This window comes from Electrona antarctica, assembly GCF_951216825.1.
Source record: "Electrona antarctica genome assembly, chromosome: 21".
Taxonomy (NCBI): Eukaryota; Metazoa; Chordata; class Actinopteri; order Myctophiformes; family Myctophidae; genus Electrona; species Electrona antarctica.
In genome coordinates, this window is record NC_136802.1 from 3,646,838 (window position 1) to 3,665,153 (window position 18,316).

Here is an 18,316-nt window from a genome sequence, read left to right on the forward strand (position 1 = left end):
ACTCACCGTATGGAGACAGACTCACCGTATGGAGACAGACTCGCCGTATGGTGACAGACTCGCCGTATGGTGACAGACTCGTCGTATGGTGACAGACTCGCCGTATGGTGACAGACTCACCGTATGGTGACAGACTCACCGTATGGTGACAGACTCACCGTATGGTGACAGACTCACCGTATGGAGACAGACTCACCGTATGGAGACAGACTCACCGTATGGAGACAGACTCACCGTATGGAGACAGACTCACTGTATGGTGACAGACTCACCGTATGGAGACAGACTCACCGTATGGTGACAGACTCACCGTATGGAGACAGACTCACTGTATGGTGACAGACTCACCGTATGGTGACAGACTCACCATATGGTGACAGACTCACCGTATGGTGACAGACTCGCCGTATGGTGACAGACTCACCGTATGGTGACAGACTCACCCTATGGTGACAGACTCACCCTATGGTGACAGACTCACCATATGGTGACAGACTCACCGTATGGTGACAGACTCACCGTATGGTGACAGACTCTCACCATATGGTGACAGACTCACCCTATGGTGACAGACTCACCGTATGGTGACAGACTCACCATATGGTGACAGACTCACCGTATGGTGACAGACTCACCGTATGGTGACAGACTCTCACCATATGGTGACAGACTCACCGTATGGTGACAGACTCTCACCATATGGTGACAGACTCACCGTATGGTGACAGACTCACCGTATGTGACCAGATTTGACTGAGAGACTGCCATCGCGCAACCTCCAGCTTTTCTTTCTTTTTTCCAAAATGAGTTAATAGCACAGGCAGACTCTTCACACACTAGAGCATGTCTGAAATAAGTGTTAGAGCTGTAAATATGAAATAAATGCTCAAACATGTAGCTAGGTGTAATGTTAGAGACCACAGAAGTGAACCTTTTCAAGCCCGTTTTCTCAACTCGTTTTCTGCAAGACATTACTCTATAAGCCATATCTCCAAAACTGGCGGGTCAAACTGAACAACCAATATGTCAATTTGAAGCTATGATTCCCTGCTTTCATATGACATGAAAGAACAAAAAAATTAAAAAAAAATCCAATGGCAGTCCCTCAGTCAGATTTGGTCACATATGGTGACAGACTCACCATGTCGTGACAAACTCACCATATGGTGACAGACTCACCATGTCGTGACAGACTCACCATATGGTGACAGACTCACCATGTCGTGACAAACTCACCATATGGTGACAGACTCACCATGTCGTGACAAACTCACCATATGGTGACAGACTCACCATGTCGTGACAGACTCACCATATGGTGACAGACTCACCATGTCGTGACAGACTCACCATATGGTGACAGACTCACCATGTCGTGACAGACTCACCATATGGTGACAGACTCACCATGTCGTGACAGACTCACCATATGGTGACAGACTCACCATGTCGTGACAGACTCACCATATGGTGACAGACTCACCATGTCGTGACAGACTCACCATATGGTGACAGACTCACCATGTCGTGACAGACTCACCATATGGTGACAGACTCACCATGTCGTGACAGACTCACCATATGGTGACAGACTCACCATGTCGTGACAGACTCACCATACGGTGACAGACTCACCATACGGTGACAAACTCACCATATGGTGACAGACTCACCATACGGTGACAGACTCACCGTACGGTGACAGACTCACCATACGGTGACAGACTCACCATACGGTGACAGACTCATCATGTCGTGACAGACTCACCATGTCGTGACAAGAGTCCACATCCTTGCCGATGCCGTGGCTGATGAGCGGGGGTTGGGAGGAGCAGTTTATCAGCGACACAAACTCATTCTTGTTGTTTTTGGGGAAGTCTTTGTATTCCACCTGCAAGAGAAGTTAAAATATAAACATCAATGTCACATTATCTCTGTATCAATAATAGCCGATCTACAAGCTTGCAGATATGACCATTCCTTTGAAAATACAAGGTGACGGATCTCAAAACCGAAATTTTAATCAAATCAATTGATTCAATTTACAGTTTAGGCATGTAGCCAGGTCTACAACTTGACCTGGCATCTGTCTACATAAACAGCATGTAGATCTGATATTTTCAGCAAGTGTAAAATCAGTCATTACGACGGCATCAAGGCCCGTCAAAACACGTTTGTCGACTAAATCAACTGTAGATTTAGTCGACCAAAATCGCATGACACTTAGTCGACTAAAACTAGAGTAACGCTAAAACATTCCAGGTGACAATTTTTTTGTGACAAAAATTGCTGCCAAAAAAACCCACCAGTGGGTCTCAAAGCGCTGCGTAACGTACCTGCAGACCCTGCACCGAGGCCAGGAAGCCCAGCTGCTCCGAGGGTCTGGTCAGCGGGCCGTGGGGCAGCGCGGGGCTCAGCTGGTTGCCGTTCTTCAGGACGGTCTCGGCAGTGGGCGAAGTGCCCGCGTACAGCAGCTCGTTGGCGATCATGGCGGTGAGGGTGGCCACGGCCGGGTTGGGCGCCGGCCGCTTGTAGTCCTTGCCGTGCAGCTGGCTGTGGCACGACGCCCCCACCGCCTGGGCCACCTCGGGCACCATGGGCAGGATGCCCGCCGGGAGCTGCTGGTGGTGCAGGTAAGGCAGCCGGTAGTCCTCCTCCTTGGCGCCTATTGGGAGAGTGACCCACAGACAGGGTTTAGACTAGAGACTCTTCTCCCTTCTCTAAAACACCCTGGACAACGCTCCACACGTCCCAGACTCTTCTCCCTTCTCTAAAACACCCTGGACAACGCTCCACACGTCCTAGACTCTTCTCCCTTCTCTAAAACACCCTGGACAACGCTCCACACGTCCTAGACTCTTCTCCCTTCTCTAAAACACCCTGGACAACACTCCACACGTCCCATACTCTTCTCCCTTCTCTAAAACACCCTGGACAACGCTCCACACGTCCTAGACTCTTCTCCCTTCTCTAAAACAGCCTGGACAACGCTCCACACGTCCCAGACTCTTCTCCCTTCTCTAAAACACCCTGGACAACGCTCCACACGTCCCAGACTCTTCTCCCTTCTCTAAAACACCCTGGACAACGCTCCACACGTCCCAGACTCTTCTCCCTTCTCTAAAACACCCTGGACAACGCTCCACACGTCCTAGACTCTTCTCCCTTCTCTAAAACACCCTGGACAATGCTCCACACGTCCTAGACTCTTCTCCCTTCTCTAAAACACCCTGGACAACGCTCCACACGTCCCAGACTCTTCTCCCTTCTCTAAAACACCCTGGACAACGCTCCACACGTCCAAGACTCTTCTCCCTTCTCTAAAACACCCTGGACAGCGCTCCACACGTCCCAGACTCTTCTCCCTTCTCTAAAACACCCTGGACAACGCTCCACACGTCCCAGACTCTTCGCCCTTCTCTAAAACACCCTGGACAACGCTCCACACGTCCCAGACTCTTCTCCCTTCTCTAAAACGCCCTGGACAACGCTCCACACGTCCCAGACTCTTCTCCCTTCTCTAAAACACCCTGGACAACGCTCCACACGTCCCAGACTCTTCTCCCTTCTCTAAAACACCCTGGACAACGCTCCACACGTCCTAGACTCTTCTCCCTTCTCTAAAACACCCTGGACAACGCTCAACACGTCCTAGACTCTTCTCCCTTCTCTAAAACACCCTGGACAACACTCCACACGTCCCATACTCTTCTCCCTTCTCTAAAACACCCTGGACAACGCTCCACACGTCCCAGACTCTTCTCCCTACTCTAAAACGCCCTGGACAACGCTCCACACGTCCCAGACTCTTCTCCCTTCTCTAAAACACCCTTGGACAACGCTCCAATCATCCTAGACTCTTCTCCCTTCTCTAAAACACCCTGGACAGCGCTCCACACGTCACAGACTCTTCTCCATTCTCTAAAACACCCTGGACAACGCTCCACATGTCCTAGACTCTTCTCCCTTCTTTAAAACACCCTGGACAATGCTCCACACGTCCCAGACTCTTCTCCCTTCTCTAAAACACCCTGGACAACGCTCCAATCATCCTAGACTCTTCTCCCTTCTCTAAAACACCCTGGACAACGCTCCACACGTCCTAGACTCTTCTCCCGTCTTTAAAACACCCTGGACAACGCTCCACACGTCCTAGACTCTTCTCCCTTCTTTAAAACACCCTGGACAACGCTCCACACGTCCCAGACTCTTCTCCCTTCTTTAAAACACCCTGGACAACGCTCCACACGTCACAGACTCTTCTCCATTCTCTAAAACACCCTGGACAACGCTCCACACGTCCTAGACTCTTCTCCCTTCTTTAAAACACCCTGGACAATGCTCCACACGTCCCAGACTCTTCTCCCTTCTCTAAAACACCCTGGACAACGCTCCACACGTCCCAGACTCTTCTCCCTTCTCTAAAACACCCTGGACAACGCTCCAATCATCCTAGACTCTTCTCCCTTCTCTAAAACACCCTGGACAACGCTCCACACGACACAGACTCTTCTCCCTTCTTTAAAACACCCTGGACAACGCTCCACACGTCCTAGACTCTTCTCCCTTCTTTAAAACACCCTGGACAACGCTCCACACGCCCTAGAGTCTCCCCCCTGTCTCCGAAACTGTGGAATAACCTCCCCAATGCAGTCAGAACTGTAGACTCACTCCAAATGTTTCTCTTGCATACTCTGCTTTTACTCTGAAGTGTTAAGATGTATGGTAAACGGTACTCACCCATGGTGGCTTCCTCCTCAAAGAAGGTCACTTTGCGTCCGTCTCCCGGTTTCTTTATTGGAACCTAAAGAGACAATAGAAATCACACAATGAAAAGGTGGGGCGGCGGTGACTCAGCGGTAGAGTGGCCGGATGGTAAACCGCGAGGTTGCCAGTTCGATCCCTGTGGGCTCCCCCAGAGTTAGTGACGAAGTGTCCTTGAGCAAGACTCTTGAACCCCTAGTTGCTCCCGATGTGCAGGTTGGTGCCTTGCATGGTTTCCGCTGCCATCGGTGTGTGAATGTGTGTGTGTGTGTGTGTGTGTGTGTGTGTGTGAATGAATGGGTGAATGTAATGCACAATCTATGTAAAGCGCCTTGGATAAAGGCGCTATATAAATGCACTATTTACCATTTAAAAGGTCACAAAAGAGACACATTTTGAGCTTGTAGATCTGCTGTTTGTCATTTTTAAATTTAAACCCTTAGTTATACTATAGCTATTGAAAAATAGCAGATGTACAAGCTCATAGCGCGGCCGCGCTACAAGCTTGTAGATCTGCTATTTTTGAAAAATCGTAGAAATGTGGCGCATATCTTTGAAAATATATTCTTTCAGAGCGAACGTTTTAAACTCAAACACCAACACAACACAGTTACAGATGGGGGTCGGCGGCCAAATACAGATCATTCTAGGGGTCCTTGACATGGAAATACAGATCATTCTAGGGGTCCAAATACAGATCATTCTAGGGGTCAAATACAGATCATTCTAGGGGTCAAATACAGATCATTCTAGGGGTCAAATACAGATCATTCTAGGGGTCCAAATACAGATCATTCTAGGGGTCCAAATACAGATCATTCTAGGGGTCCAAATACAGATCATTCTAGGGGTCCTTGACATGAAAATACAGATCATTCTAGGGGTCCTTGACATGAAAATACAGATCATTCTAGGGGTCAAATACAGATCATTCTAGGGGTCCTTGACATGAAAATACAGATCATTCTAGGGGTCCTTGACATGAAAATAAATGGATTTCGCCCTTACTGGGGTTTTAGAATCGGCCTCAGGTCTAAATGTTTCCATCAACAGACGACATTCTGAACAATGTTCAATGTTTTCAACACGTCACGTGGATTGGAGTGATTTTCCCGCTGTGTAACATTGCTACATAGTATTCATATTTTTAGGGCAATGTGTACTAAAAAAAAAAACAGTGTTTTGGCACCGTCTTTGAATTCAATACCTTCACCCATTTTGGACTGAGGCCGAAATTTTAAAAATATCTTCTAAATCATGAAAAAAATCTGAAAAACCTCATGTTTCTGTATCAGTGGTGCTCAATATTCCATGTCAAGGACCCCCAAAACTATATGTAATCGGCTTTTCATCTGTTTTTTTACCTTATAATTTTTATCCCACGATGTTGTAACCCATTTTTCACCCCTGTGTCAATTATCTAATGTGATCCTGGGCTCTACACACCCTCCGCCAACCTAGTCCCCATATATGGGGGACATGGGGGGAGCAACGGACTTGAACTCATGCTTCCTTCATGCCTGAGTGTCCAAGTTGCTCCTTTACACCTGACAGGGGGGAGTTTCCCTGGTTGGACGTAGCGCGTGGAAGGAACACGTTATTCCAACCAGTTCCTTTCCCCTCCACCAGGCGCCCCGGATGGCCAGGATTACTGCATGTTTTTTGTGAGGGTACGTACCGTAGGGGACACGGGGAGAACATGTGAGGGTACCTATACACTAGGGGACACGGGGAGAACATGTGAGGGTACCTACCCTAGGGGACACGGGGAGAACATGTGAGGGTACCTACTCCAGGGGACACGGGGAGAACATGTGAGGGTACCTACCCTAGGGGACACGGGGAGAACATGTGAGGGTACCTACCCTAGGGGACACGGGGAGAACATGTGAGGGTACCTACCCTAGGGGACACGGGGAGAACATGTGAGGGTACCTACCCTAGGGGACACGGGGAGAACATGTGAGGGTACCTACCCTAGGGGACCCGGGGATAACATGCGAGGGTACCTACCCTAGGGGACCCGGGGAGAACATGTGAGGGTACCTACCCTAGGGGACACGGGGAGAACATGTGAGGGTACCTATAACCTAAGGGACACAGGGAGAACATGCAAACTCCACACAGAAAGGCCCTTTCGCCAACCCCGCCTCGGGTATGGACACTGATGACACAGAGGAGGAAACACGCCGCCAGCGCCCACAGCGGCCCGAGCGGGAATCGAACCCAGGACCTTCTAGCTGTGAGGCGACAGCACTACCAACTGTGCCACCATGCCCACGTGCCCGCCCCTCCGTTTTGAGGACAGGTTTGGGGGGCTGAGGTACCTTTTCATCTGTTCTGAGGGCAGGTTTGGGGGGCTGAGGTACCTTTTCATCCATTTTGAGGGCAGGTTTGGGGGGCTGAGGTACCTTTTCATCTGTTCTGAGGGCAGGTTTGGGGGGCTGAGGTACCTTTTCATCCATTTTGAGGGCAGGTTTGGGGGGCTGAGGTACCTTTTCATCTGTTCTGAGGGCAGGTTTGGGGGGCTGAGGTACCTTTTCATCCATTTTGAGGGCAGGTTTGGGGGGCTGAGGTACCTTTTCATCCATTTTGAGGGCAGGTTTGGGGGGCTGAGGTACCTTTTCATCTGTTCTGAGGGCAGGTTTGGGGGGCTGAGGTACCTTTTCATCCATTTTGAGGGCAGGTTTGGGGGGCTGAGGTACCTTTTCATCTGTTCTGAGGGCAGGTTTGGGGGGCTGAGGTACCTTTTCATCTGTTCTGAGGACAGGTTTGGGGGGCTGAGGTACCTTTTCATCCATTTTGAGGGCAGGTTTGGGGGGCTGAGGTACCTTTTCATCCATTTTGAGGGCAGGTTTGGGGGGCTGAGGTACCTTTTCATCCATTTTGAGGGCAGGTTTGGGGGGCTGAGGTACCTTTTCATCCATTTTGAGGGCAGGTTTGGGGGGCTGAGGTTGAGGCACTTTGTATCCCAGGAGCTCCAACATCTTCTCGGCTGCGTTCCTCTTGGCCACCTTCTTACTGGGTCCCATTCCCTCTGCACACTGGCTGCACACCGTCACCTAGCACGCACACACACACACACACACACACACGCAACCAACCACACACAAACACATTTAACATCTTTATTTGCATTCACATTTAACAAGAACTTCTTGAACACAAACAATAGTGGATGCGCAAACTCGTAAAACTACGACAAGTGCTTCAGGATACAGATCACGGGTACAGGAAGCATCGCCTCCTCCATATACGGCCGACTGCCAATTATCACAGACGCTGAACAGAAGGTAGCCAATGCCTGATCAGCTCTCTGCTGATTGGGTATTCCTAATGCCTGATCAGCTCTCTGCTTATTGGGCATTCCTGCAATCTGCAGGCCCCTCACGACTGATTTATGGACTTTACAGAGGCAGTCAGAACTGCGGCATCACTCCCAATCTTCCGCCGTAGTCTGAAAACCCACCTCTTCAGACTCCACCATGGCCCATAGCACTTACCCTACCCCCTTAGACAGCACTTTTTAGACTTAGATAGCATTTGATACAGACTTATAGCATGTCATGTAGACAGCACAATAATTGCATTGTATGTAGTCATAGCACTTCATAGTATATATGTACAGCATAGTATAGTATATATGTATAGTTTATATGTACAGTGTCATTATATAGATATGTTCTAGCTACGTTCTTAGCTTACGCATGTTTCTTCATAAATGCTTTTTATATATGTGATGTATTCCCATGCTTTTGTTCTTGCTTAATGTAAGTCGCTCTGGATTAAGAGAGTCTGCTAAATGCCTAAATTGTAAATTGTAATACCGTATATAAATATGGTGTTTTTTAAGAGTATATTGTCTGGGATTTTCCCCTGAAGGGATGTATTTCTAACCGATGACCAGCTCACCATCGATACTCCTTATTACACGGCTACGTAATAAATACATTAACCCATTTTGACCTGAGATCAGATTCTAAAAATGTCTTCTACATCCTGACAGTTTTCTGAACAAGCTATGTTTCTATGTCAGTCGTTCTTCGACTTTTCAAGAATAGCAGATCTACAAGCTCATAGCGCGCCACTCGGTGGCGCGATATGAGCTTGTAGATCTGCTATATTTCAATAGCTAAAGCATAACATAATGCTAACTACCAAAAGGGGTTCCCGCCCAAAATGGGTTAATACATTGACAACCAAAGTAACAACAAAACAAGGTATTTCATTGCTTACGGTAATGAAAGCGATCCATTATTTGTTTTTGATGCCGAGTGCGGCCGTCCATCCGGCACAACAAACAGTCGCCTCGGAAAACAAGTGTTGATCAAATAGGATAGATTTTCCGTTAATGCATCGTCTATTTCTCCCTTCAAATGTTTTCAAGAACATTCTTCAGAGCCACGTTTAGCTGTGTTTGTTTACATCAGGGGTGGGCAATTTTGACGATGGAGAGGGCCACTAAATTTCCACACTAACTCCAGAGGGGCCACATTGCATATTACTGTTGTAGCAAAAAAATAGCCGATCTACAAGTTCAAAATCCGTCGCAGTGCGACGCGTTTTGAGCTTGTAGATCGGCTATTTTTTGCTATATTTTCATTTAAATCCAGAATTATTTTTGGCTATTTTTTAATTGGAATCTTGAAAAGTAACATTTGATTTAATTAATTCAAATGCATTTAGTTATAGTTACGATGACTTTATGAACTAAATAGAAATACATTGGATATAAAAAAGACAGACTGAAGTAATTAAAGCGGGTCATGTTTGCAAATACATAATATAGTCAGTATTAACCTGCGGGCCGCATTAAGTGTTGGTGGGGGCCGCATGTGGCCCCCGGGCCGCCAGTTGCCCATGTATGGTTTACATGGTTGTCATCATGTCATGTTGGATACGGAACGAAAACAAGCAGCACAGCCAATCAGGTGCTCTGAGGCTTTGATTAGACATCCCGGCGGTCATTATCGCTGAATTCAGTCAGTGATTGACCAATCACAATCAAGCATTCACCCAAGCCGTGTAATCATATACATGGGCATAATGTCAGTCTGTCCCTCGCTGTAATCACCGACAGGGACATTTCACTTTGAACCATGTTTATATAAAACCATGTAACAAACTTTATTTTAACCAGGTTAATATAACAAAATGTAACAACTTTTGGCTAATTTGGCTAATGGCAGATGTAATCTACCGAAAACCGGCCGAAATCCGCTCGTGCACGGTCGATCACGCATCGCTGTGATATTTTGGGCTTGATCAGAGCTTAATTTGACTTAGTTATAAAAAATACGATGATAGCTTAGCATTCCGGACATCTGATGGTGCTGCACAGTAGCAAAGATACTACCGGATATTTTGATCGCAAACCGGAAGTGGTCATCGCTCACTCGCTCTATTTGGTCAGAATCGGCATAATGGTGACGTTACCGCCACCATCAGGACTGAGTGTCCAATACTATAGTCTTGCCCCGTCAAAATGAGATATAGTGTGTATATCGCAGATTTTTCTTTTGGCATTAAAATTATGAATTAAAAATATGAATATATGTCACTGAAAAGCTGCTATTGGGAGTGGCAGTTTAAGGGTTTTAAGATTAATTTAAAAACACATCCTTGGTTCTTCTTGTTACTGATATTGTCACAATATCGATATATTGTTGGTATAAAACAATAGCGCTCCGTCACTATTAGGGGTGGAGCTTGTTAATTTTAATTGATAACGAGCACCTTATCGATCAGGCTTATCGAGCATTTTCTATTATGTGGAAAGACGGGAGCCGACAATACATCTGAACAGAACCAGTATCAATACATCTGAACAGAACCGGTATCAATACATCTGAACAGAACCGGTATCAATACATCTGAACAGAACCGGTATCAATACATCTGAACAGAACCGGTATCTTTAATCGGTATCTTTCAATACATCTGAACAGAACCGGTATCTTTAATCGGTATCTTTCAATACATCTGAACAGAACCGGTATCAATACATCTGAACAGAACCGGTATCAATACATCTGAACAGAACCGGTATCTTTAATCGGTATCTTTCAATACATCTGAACAGAACCGGTATCAATACATCTGAACAGAACCAGTATCAATACATCTGAACAGAACCGGTATCAATACATCTGAACAGAACCGGTATCAATACATCTGAACAGAACCGGTATCAATACATCTGAACAGAACCAGTATCAATACATCTGAACAGAACCAGTATCAATACATCTGAACAGAACCGGTATCAATACATCTGAACAGAACCGGTATCAATACATCTGAACAGAACCGGTATCAATACATCTGAACAGAACCGGTATCAATACATCTGAACAGAACCGGTATCAATACATCTGAACAGAACCAATACATCTGAACAGAACCAATACATCTGAACAGAACCAATACATCTGAACAGAACCAATACATCTGAACAGAACCAATACATCTGAACAGAACCAATACATCTGAACAGAACCAATACATCTGAACAGAACCAATACATCTGAACAGAACCAATACATCTGAACAGAACCAATACATCTGAACAGAACCAATACATCTGAACAGAACCAATACATCTGAACAGAACCAATACATCTGAACAGAACCAATACATCTGAACAGAACCAATACATCTGAACAGAACCAATACATCTGAACAGAACCAATACATCTGAACAGAACCAATACATCTGAACAGAACCAATACATCTGAACAGAACCAATACATCTGAACAGAACCAATACATCTGAACAGAACCAGTATCAATACATCTGAACAGAACCAATACATCTGAACAGAACCAATACATCTGAACAGAACCAATACATCTGAACAGAACCAATACATCTGAACAGAACCAGTATCAATACATCTGAACAGAACCAATACATCTGAACAGAACCAATACATCTGAACAGAACCAGTATCAATACATCTGAACAGAACCAATACATCTGAACAGAACCAATACATCTGAACAGAACCAGTATCAATACATCTGAACAGAACCAATACATCTGAACAGAACCAGTATCAATACATCTGAACAGAACCAATACATCTGAACAGAACCAGTATCAATACATCTGAACAGAACCAATACATCTGAACAGAACCAATACATCTGAACAGAACCAGTATCAATACATCTGAACAGAACCAATACATCTGAACAGAACCAGTATCTTTTACTAGGAGGGCCTTCAAACACAGTACTTTTCTAACAGACGGAACGCAATTACCTTTTTACTTTTGGAAAATATTGAAGAAACTGTTAAAGGTATATTCAGTGATTTGACTTAATCTAAATATCACTTCTTTTTTCTTTTTTTCTGGATAATCCTCCCTACTATAGAGTGTGCTGACCATATAAGGAGTTCCTCCCTGTCCCCAGTGAGCCCCTGGGGTAAAAAACCCCTAGTTTCAGTTTTGGTGGCGGGTGGCAAAGCCTTCATCCAATCAGGATGCCTCCAATCATGATCGAGTGGGGGCGGGGCTTGGTGCACATGCTGTTGGCCTGTTGCACTTCCCCCCACTGTAGAGCGTGCATGTGCACATTTTGTTACCGGGGCGGACTGGGTGGTTTTCCAAATCACTCAAATCACTGAATGCTCCTTTAACTGGTTAATATGTATACTGTCACGTTAAAAGCATAATTGTTTACCCGGGCAGCGCTGGTTGGCAGGTATCAATACACTTTTAGACCCACATGTTTGTGCCAACGTGGATAATTCGATTTATTTATTGATCGCCTCAATAAGCCCAAAGCTTATTGATAACGTGTACTCAATAAGCTTGTTATCGTGTTTCGAGCTCCATCCCTAGTCACCATGCAGTACTCTGGTTGGTAGTTCACCTGCATGACGAACTCCCTGCGTCGAGGCAGACCCCTCTCCGTCACCATGCTGTAGTTTATACCTGCATGACGAACTCCCTGCGTCGAGGCAGGTCCCTCTCCGTCACCATGCTGTAGTTTACCTGCATGACGAACTCCCTGCGTCGAGGCAGACCCCTCTCCATCACCATGCTGTAGTTTATACCTGCATGACGAACTCCCTGCGTCGAGGCAGACCCCTCTCCGTCACCATGCTGTAGTTTATACCTGCATGACGAACTCCCTGCGTCGAGGCAGACCCCTCTCCGTCACCATGCTGTAGTTTACCTGCATGACGAACTCCCTGCGTCGAGGCAGACCCCTCTCCGTCACCATGCTGTAGTTTATACCTGCATGACGAACTCCCTGCGTCGAGGCAGACCCCTCTCCGTCACCATGCTGTAGTTTATACCTGCATGACGAACTCCCTGCGTCGAGGCAGACCCCTCTCCGTCACCATGCTGTAGTTTATACCTGCATGACGAACTCCCTGCGTCGAGGCAGACCCCTCTCCGTCACCATGCTGTAGTTTATACCTGCATGACGAACTCCCTGCGTCGAGGCAGACCCCTCTCCGTCACCATGCTGTAGTTTATACCTGCATGACGAACTCCCTGCGTCGAGGCAGACCCCTCTCCGTCACCATGCTGTAGTTTATACCTGCATGACGAACTCCCTGCGTCGAGGCAGACCCCTCTCCGTCACCATGCTGTAGTTTATACCTGCATGACGAACTCCCTGCGTCGAGGCAGACCCCTCTGTCACCATGCTGTAGTTTATACCTGCATGACGAACTCCCTGCGTCGAGGCAGACCCCTCTGTCACCATGCTGTAGTTTATACCTACATGACTAACTCCCTGCGTCGAGGCAGACCCCTCTCTGTCACCATGCTGTAGTTTACCTGCATGACGAACTCCCTGCGTCGAGGCAGACCCCTCTCCGTCACCATGCTGTAGTTTATACCTGCATGACGAACTCCCTGCGTCGAGGCAGACCCCTCTCCGTCACCATGCTGTAGTTTATACCTGCATGACGAACTCCCTGCGTCGAGGCAGACCCCTCTCCGTCACCATGCTGTAGTTTATACCTGCATGACGAACTCCCTGCGTCGAGGCAGACCCCTCTCCGTCACCATGCTGTAGTTTATACCTGCATGACGAACTCCCTGCGTCGAGGCAGACCCCTCTCCGTCACCATGCTGTAGTTTACCTGCATGACGAACTCCCTGCGTCGAGGCAGACCCCTCTCCGTCACCATGCTGTAGTTTATACCTGCATGACGAACTCCCTGCGTCGAGGCAGACCCCTCTCTGTCACCATGCTGTAGTTTATACCTGCATGACGAACTCCCTGCGTCGAGGCAGACCCCTCTCCGTCACCATGCTGTAGTTTACCTGCATGACGAACTCCCTGCGTCGAGGCAGACCCCTCTCCGTCACCATGCTGTAGTTTACCTGCATGACGAACTCCCTGCGTCGAGGCAGACCCCTCTCCGTCACCATGCAGTATTCAGGCTCCTTCTCCTTCTTGGCCTGTTGGATCTGAGCCAGACGACTGATGGGGTTCATGCCCTGGCCGTACTCTGGGCTGGTCTGCAGCTGGAGGGGGGGGGGGTACAGTACATGGTTAAGAATATGACGCAGAGGAGAGCAGAAACCATTGAGTTCTGGGACTCACGCCAGGCTCCATATGGTATGGATCTACCAGACTCACAGTGATGTAAACAGGTTTTCAATGTAATGAGTCCCAGGATGCAGGGATGGTCTTTCAGATGAGTCCCAGGGACTTTAGGACGTTAGGAGTCATATTTAGCTATTTTTACAAATTGCAGCATTTAACTCCCATTTCATTTTATATGGTTATATTCATGTAGAAAACAGATTTTTTTGAAAAATCGTGAAAATGTAGCTCAAATTTGGAATATATATTCTTTCAGAGCGAACATTTTTAACTCAAATCTTTGCTTCTGGGAGGTCCCTGGAACAACATATTTTGAGATGGGGGTTGGAGGCCAAATACATAATTCTAGGGGTCCTTGACATGAAATAGTTTAAGAACCACTGACATAGAAACATAGGTTTTTCTGAAAACTGTCATGATTTCGAAGACATTTTGTAGAATCGTCCTCAGGTCCAAATGGGTTATTATCGTTAGTGCAGCTGCTGTGTAACGATATAGCAACTGCATCGAAAAATCTTTTTTTAATTTCAAGAATCAAAGCATATCGAAATGAAAACGGCAAAAAAAATCGTATCGTTTGACTTTGTAACGTATCGTTTTGCAATGCAAATAATCGCCGGTATAGAAAAAAGAAAAAGAGCTGTTTTTATTACTTTTCCATTCAATATCGCTACACTTGGTCTATCGATAAATGTGTGAATTCTCTGTGTTCATGTCACGGCCACACAGCCAACTCAAGGTACGGCCACGGAGCCGACTTGGGGACCCAACGCAGCTCCTCCAAGGAAAACAAACAAATGAACGGAGCTGAACGTGAATCCCCCCCACCGCCCACCCCTTTTTTCCCCTCACTGTATGTTTCTTTTCCCTTTTTACCTCCATTATGATGAATTCCTGTTCCGTTTTGTCTATATAGAAGTGTCTATTTGTACGTCTCTAAATGTTTGATGAATTGAACATGGTGGACCCTATTGTAAACAAGTGTAATGCTTAATTGGGTCGTCCACTCACAGTTAACAGCTTTTGTATTGAGTTTGTGCTTGAAATGTACTGTAATTCTGCAAACTGTTAATAAATATTTCAATCAATCAATCAATCAATGTCACGGTGTGTGTTTGTCCATAAAGTAAACAGAGAATCACTGTTTACTTATTTATATCCAAATTCATACATTTTCCCATGAGAAAATCTGCCCTATCCACATGTTTCACACAGATATAATTTATTTGCTAAATAGTTACTGTATCGATTTCAAATCATCGTATCGCCATAATTAACCATATGGTCCATGTATCGTATGTCAACCATGTATCGTATGTCAACCATGTATCGTATGCAGTGTTGTTCAAGTTACTTTTAAAAAGTAAAGAGTTATAGTTATAGTTACTTATCTAAAAAAGTAACTTTTTTTAGATAAGTTACTTTACTTTACTTTATGAAAGTAACTTGAAAGGTTACTTTACTTTACTTTAAAAAAGAATAATATAAAAAACGATTTAAAAGAAGGTTTTTTGTTCTGTCGCACAGTAAGAGAAAAGACAACTCCCTCCTAACATTATGAAATGTAGTGGAACAATAAAACATGTTCAGAAATTTTGACAGGCATTGTAGCCTCAACTTGCCTTCAAAACAAATGGAGCTGTGCAAATTTGCAATATGAAAAAAAATAATAATAATCAAATAAAAAATGAGTCCATATAGGCCTATCTGCAGTGGTAGAGAGATATTCTAATTCATCAAATGTATTTTTGAGCTCATCTTCCATTTTAGAATATTCACTGTTCAGGTATTTGGAAAATGTATTTCTGCACATTGGCCCTGCTTACACTAGTATTTTGCTGACCAGTGCTCTGAAGGAACAGACTCCACCGTTGAGGGGAAGCATTTCCTCAACAACATACCTGGCAAGTGGCAATCATTTTGTCAAGTTGACTCTTGGTGACATGCCTCTGTGGCGATTTAAAATCGATCTTTGTCTGTTTTGGTGATGTGAGGCAGCCTAGCTCATGGACTGATTTAAGATGCTTTCTTAGATTTGCATTGTGGACAATGCTTTCTGTCCGCCACATAATTAGCATTTTCACCTCAATGCTTTTCTCGGGGGGAGAGGGCAGCCCTATCACTGTGCCCGGGGAGGTGGCCACGGGTCCCCGTTAGCATGCAACGGTGTGCAAGGCTAACGCACGGCTAACGTCAGGACCTGTGCTGCGCAGGAGGGACGCAGCAGTAATAATAAAGGAAGTACAGGGAATCGAATCACACACAGCGGGGACACTCCATGGCATGTTAAAACATTTCCTTGACCCGCAAGTACTCAAATAATGCTTGTATTTCCAACCCACAAAGCATCCGATCTCGCTGTCGTCCGCATTTGCCATTGTAGCGTGTGGTAATAATGTTCGTTCGACCGGCGTTTTCTGTGTATGCGTTACGAGGGTTTGTGTGTCTGAGTTTAGAACTGTTACCACAGCCATACGAAAGACCCGCCCTACTCTGTCAGACTGTCTCTGATTGGCTTACCCTGAAATCTGTCCCTACGTTAGCCAATCAATGACCTCTTCTGCGACGTGCTTTGTTCATCAAGTTAGAGTGGTCTCAGAGCATAGAGTATATTCTCAGAGGCTAGTATGAGAGCACACTGTCAACAGAGTACAACACAGACAGCGGCGCGCTCTCTCAGCAGCATTCAGCAGCACAGAGCCTGTATGACTGACTCACGGCGCTGTATGGGGAAACTTTTCACTTGGATCATACGTTGACATAATAACGCTATAACGCGGGTAACGCTCGGACAATAACTATAAGGCCGTTATGGAATAGGGAAATGTAAAGCCTCCGTTACAAGTTACTGCAAAAAGTAGTGCCGTTAGGTAACGTAACGTGATGTAAGGGCGTTAGTTACAACACTGATCGTATGTCAACCATGTATCGTATCGTCAACCATGTATCGTATCGTCAACCATGTATCGTATCGTCAACCATGTATCGTGATACGTATCGTATCACTGTTACAATGTATCGTGACACCCCTAGTAGCTACGGTATGGAAGGACCCCCCCCCCCCCCCCCGCATCGCTGTAAACTCGACGAGACGGAGGCCTGGCGTTGCTGTGAGATTATGTAAAGCTCTCGTCCAACCGAATTATTGGCCAAGCACTAATTACATCACAGTGTAACGCTAGCGATCAGCTGCCATGATGGCTGATTAAACATGGATTTACCGCCAGAGCACAGTCTGCTGACAATCAATCAACTTCAGAGTCCAGTGAATGAAGTGAATGAAGGAGAGTCTAGTTTCAGTCATGGCCTGTCGAATACAATTCCATTTAAACATTTTGGTCATCTGAAATGTTATTACTGAAATATAAGATTTTAGTCTACTAAATCTACAGTTGATTTAGTCGACTAAAATGTCTTTTGGCCGGCCGTGATGACGTTGAAATTGATTGATTAATGTGATTGTTTTATACGAAAATAGCAGGTCTATAAGCTCACAAGGGAGTACCCTGATGATGGACTTGGTTTGGTTAATATCAGTACCCTGATGATGGACTTGGTTTGGTTAATATCAGTACCCTGATGATGGACTTGGTTTGGTTAATATCAGTACCCTGATGATGGACTTGGTTTGGTCGCTATCAGTACCCTGATGATGGACTTGGTTTGGTTGCTATCAGTACCTTGATGATGGACTTGGTTTTCTTCTTCATGCGCGGCAGCATCTTCTCCACGGTGGGGATGTGCGGCAGCTTCCTGAGCTCCTCCAGCACCGCCGTGGCCGCCAGCTTCTTGGCGATCTTCTTGCTCTTCCCCTCGCCCTCCCCGGAGAACTCCCCCACCGCCACGCGCACCACGAAACTCTTCATGTGGGGCGGCCCGGCCTCCTTCAGGACCTGAGGGGAACAATAATATTAATATTAAACTAAACTCTTCATAGGGGGGCGGCCCGCCTCCTTCAGGACCCGAGGGGA

The 18,316-nt window shown here is 46.1% G+C and overlaps 1 protein-coding gene across 2 annotated transcripts in view; it reads right to left on the bottom strand.

Moving 5' to 3' along the window:
- stau1 (staufen double-stranded RNA binding protein 1) overlaps nucleotides 1-18,316 on the bottom strand; it is a 57,554-nt gene that overhangs the window by 5,242 nt on the left and 33,996 nt on the right. For both annotated transcript variants that reach the window (XR_013788574.1, XM_079490371.1), the window contains exons 9-14: nucleotides 18,026-18,238; nucleotides 14,120-14,263; nucleotides 7,680-7,826; nucleotides 4,741-4,804; nucleotides 2,337-2,665; nucleotides 1,769-1,891 (exon numbers count right to left, since the gene is read on the bottom strand). Coding sequence is in view for 1 of the 2 variants with exons in the window: in XM_079490371.1 (XP_079346497.1) it covers nucleotides 1,769-1,891; nucleotides 2,337-2,665; nucleotides 4,741-4,804; nucleotides 7,680-7,826; nucleotides 14,120-14,263; nucleotides 18,026-18,238 (1,020 nt within the window). In the remaining variant the exon portion in view is untranslated. The remainder of the gene's footprint in view (nucleotides 1-1,768; nucleotides 1,892-2,336; nucleotides 2,666-4,740; nucleotides 4,805-7,679; nucleotides 7,827-14,119; nucleotides 14,264-18,025; nucleotides 18,239-18,316) is intronic.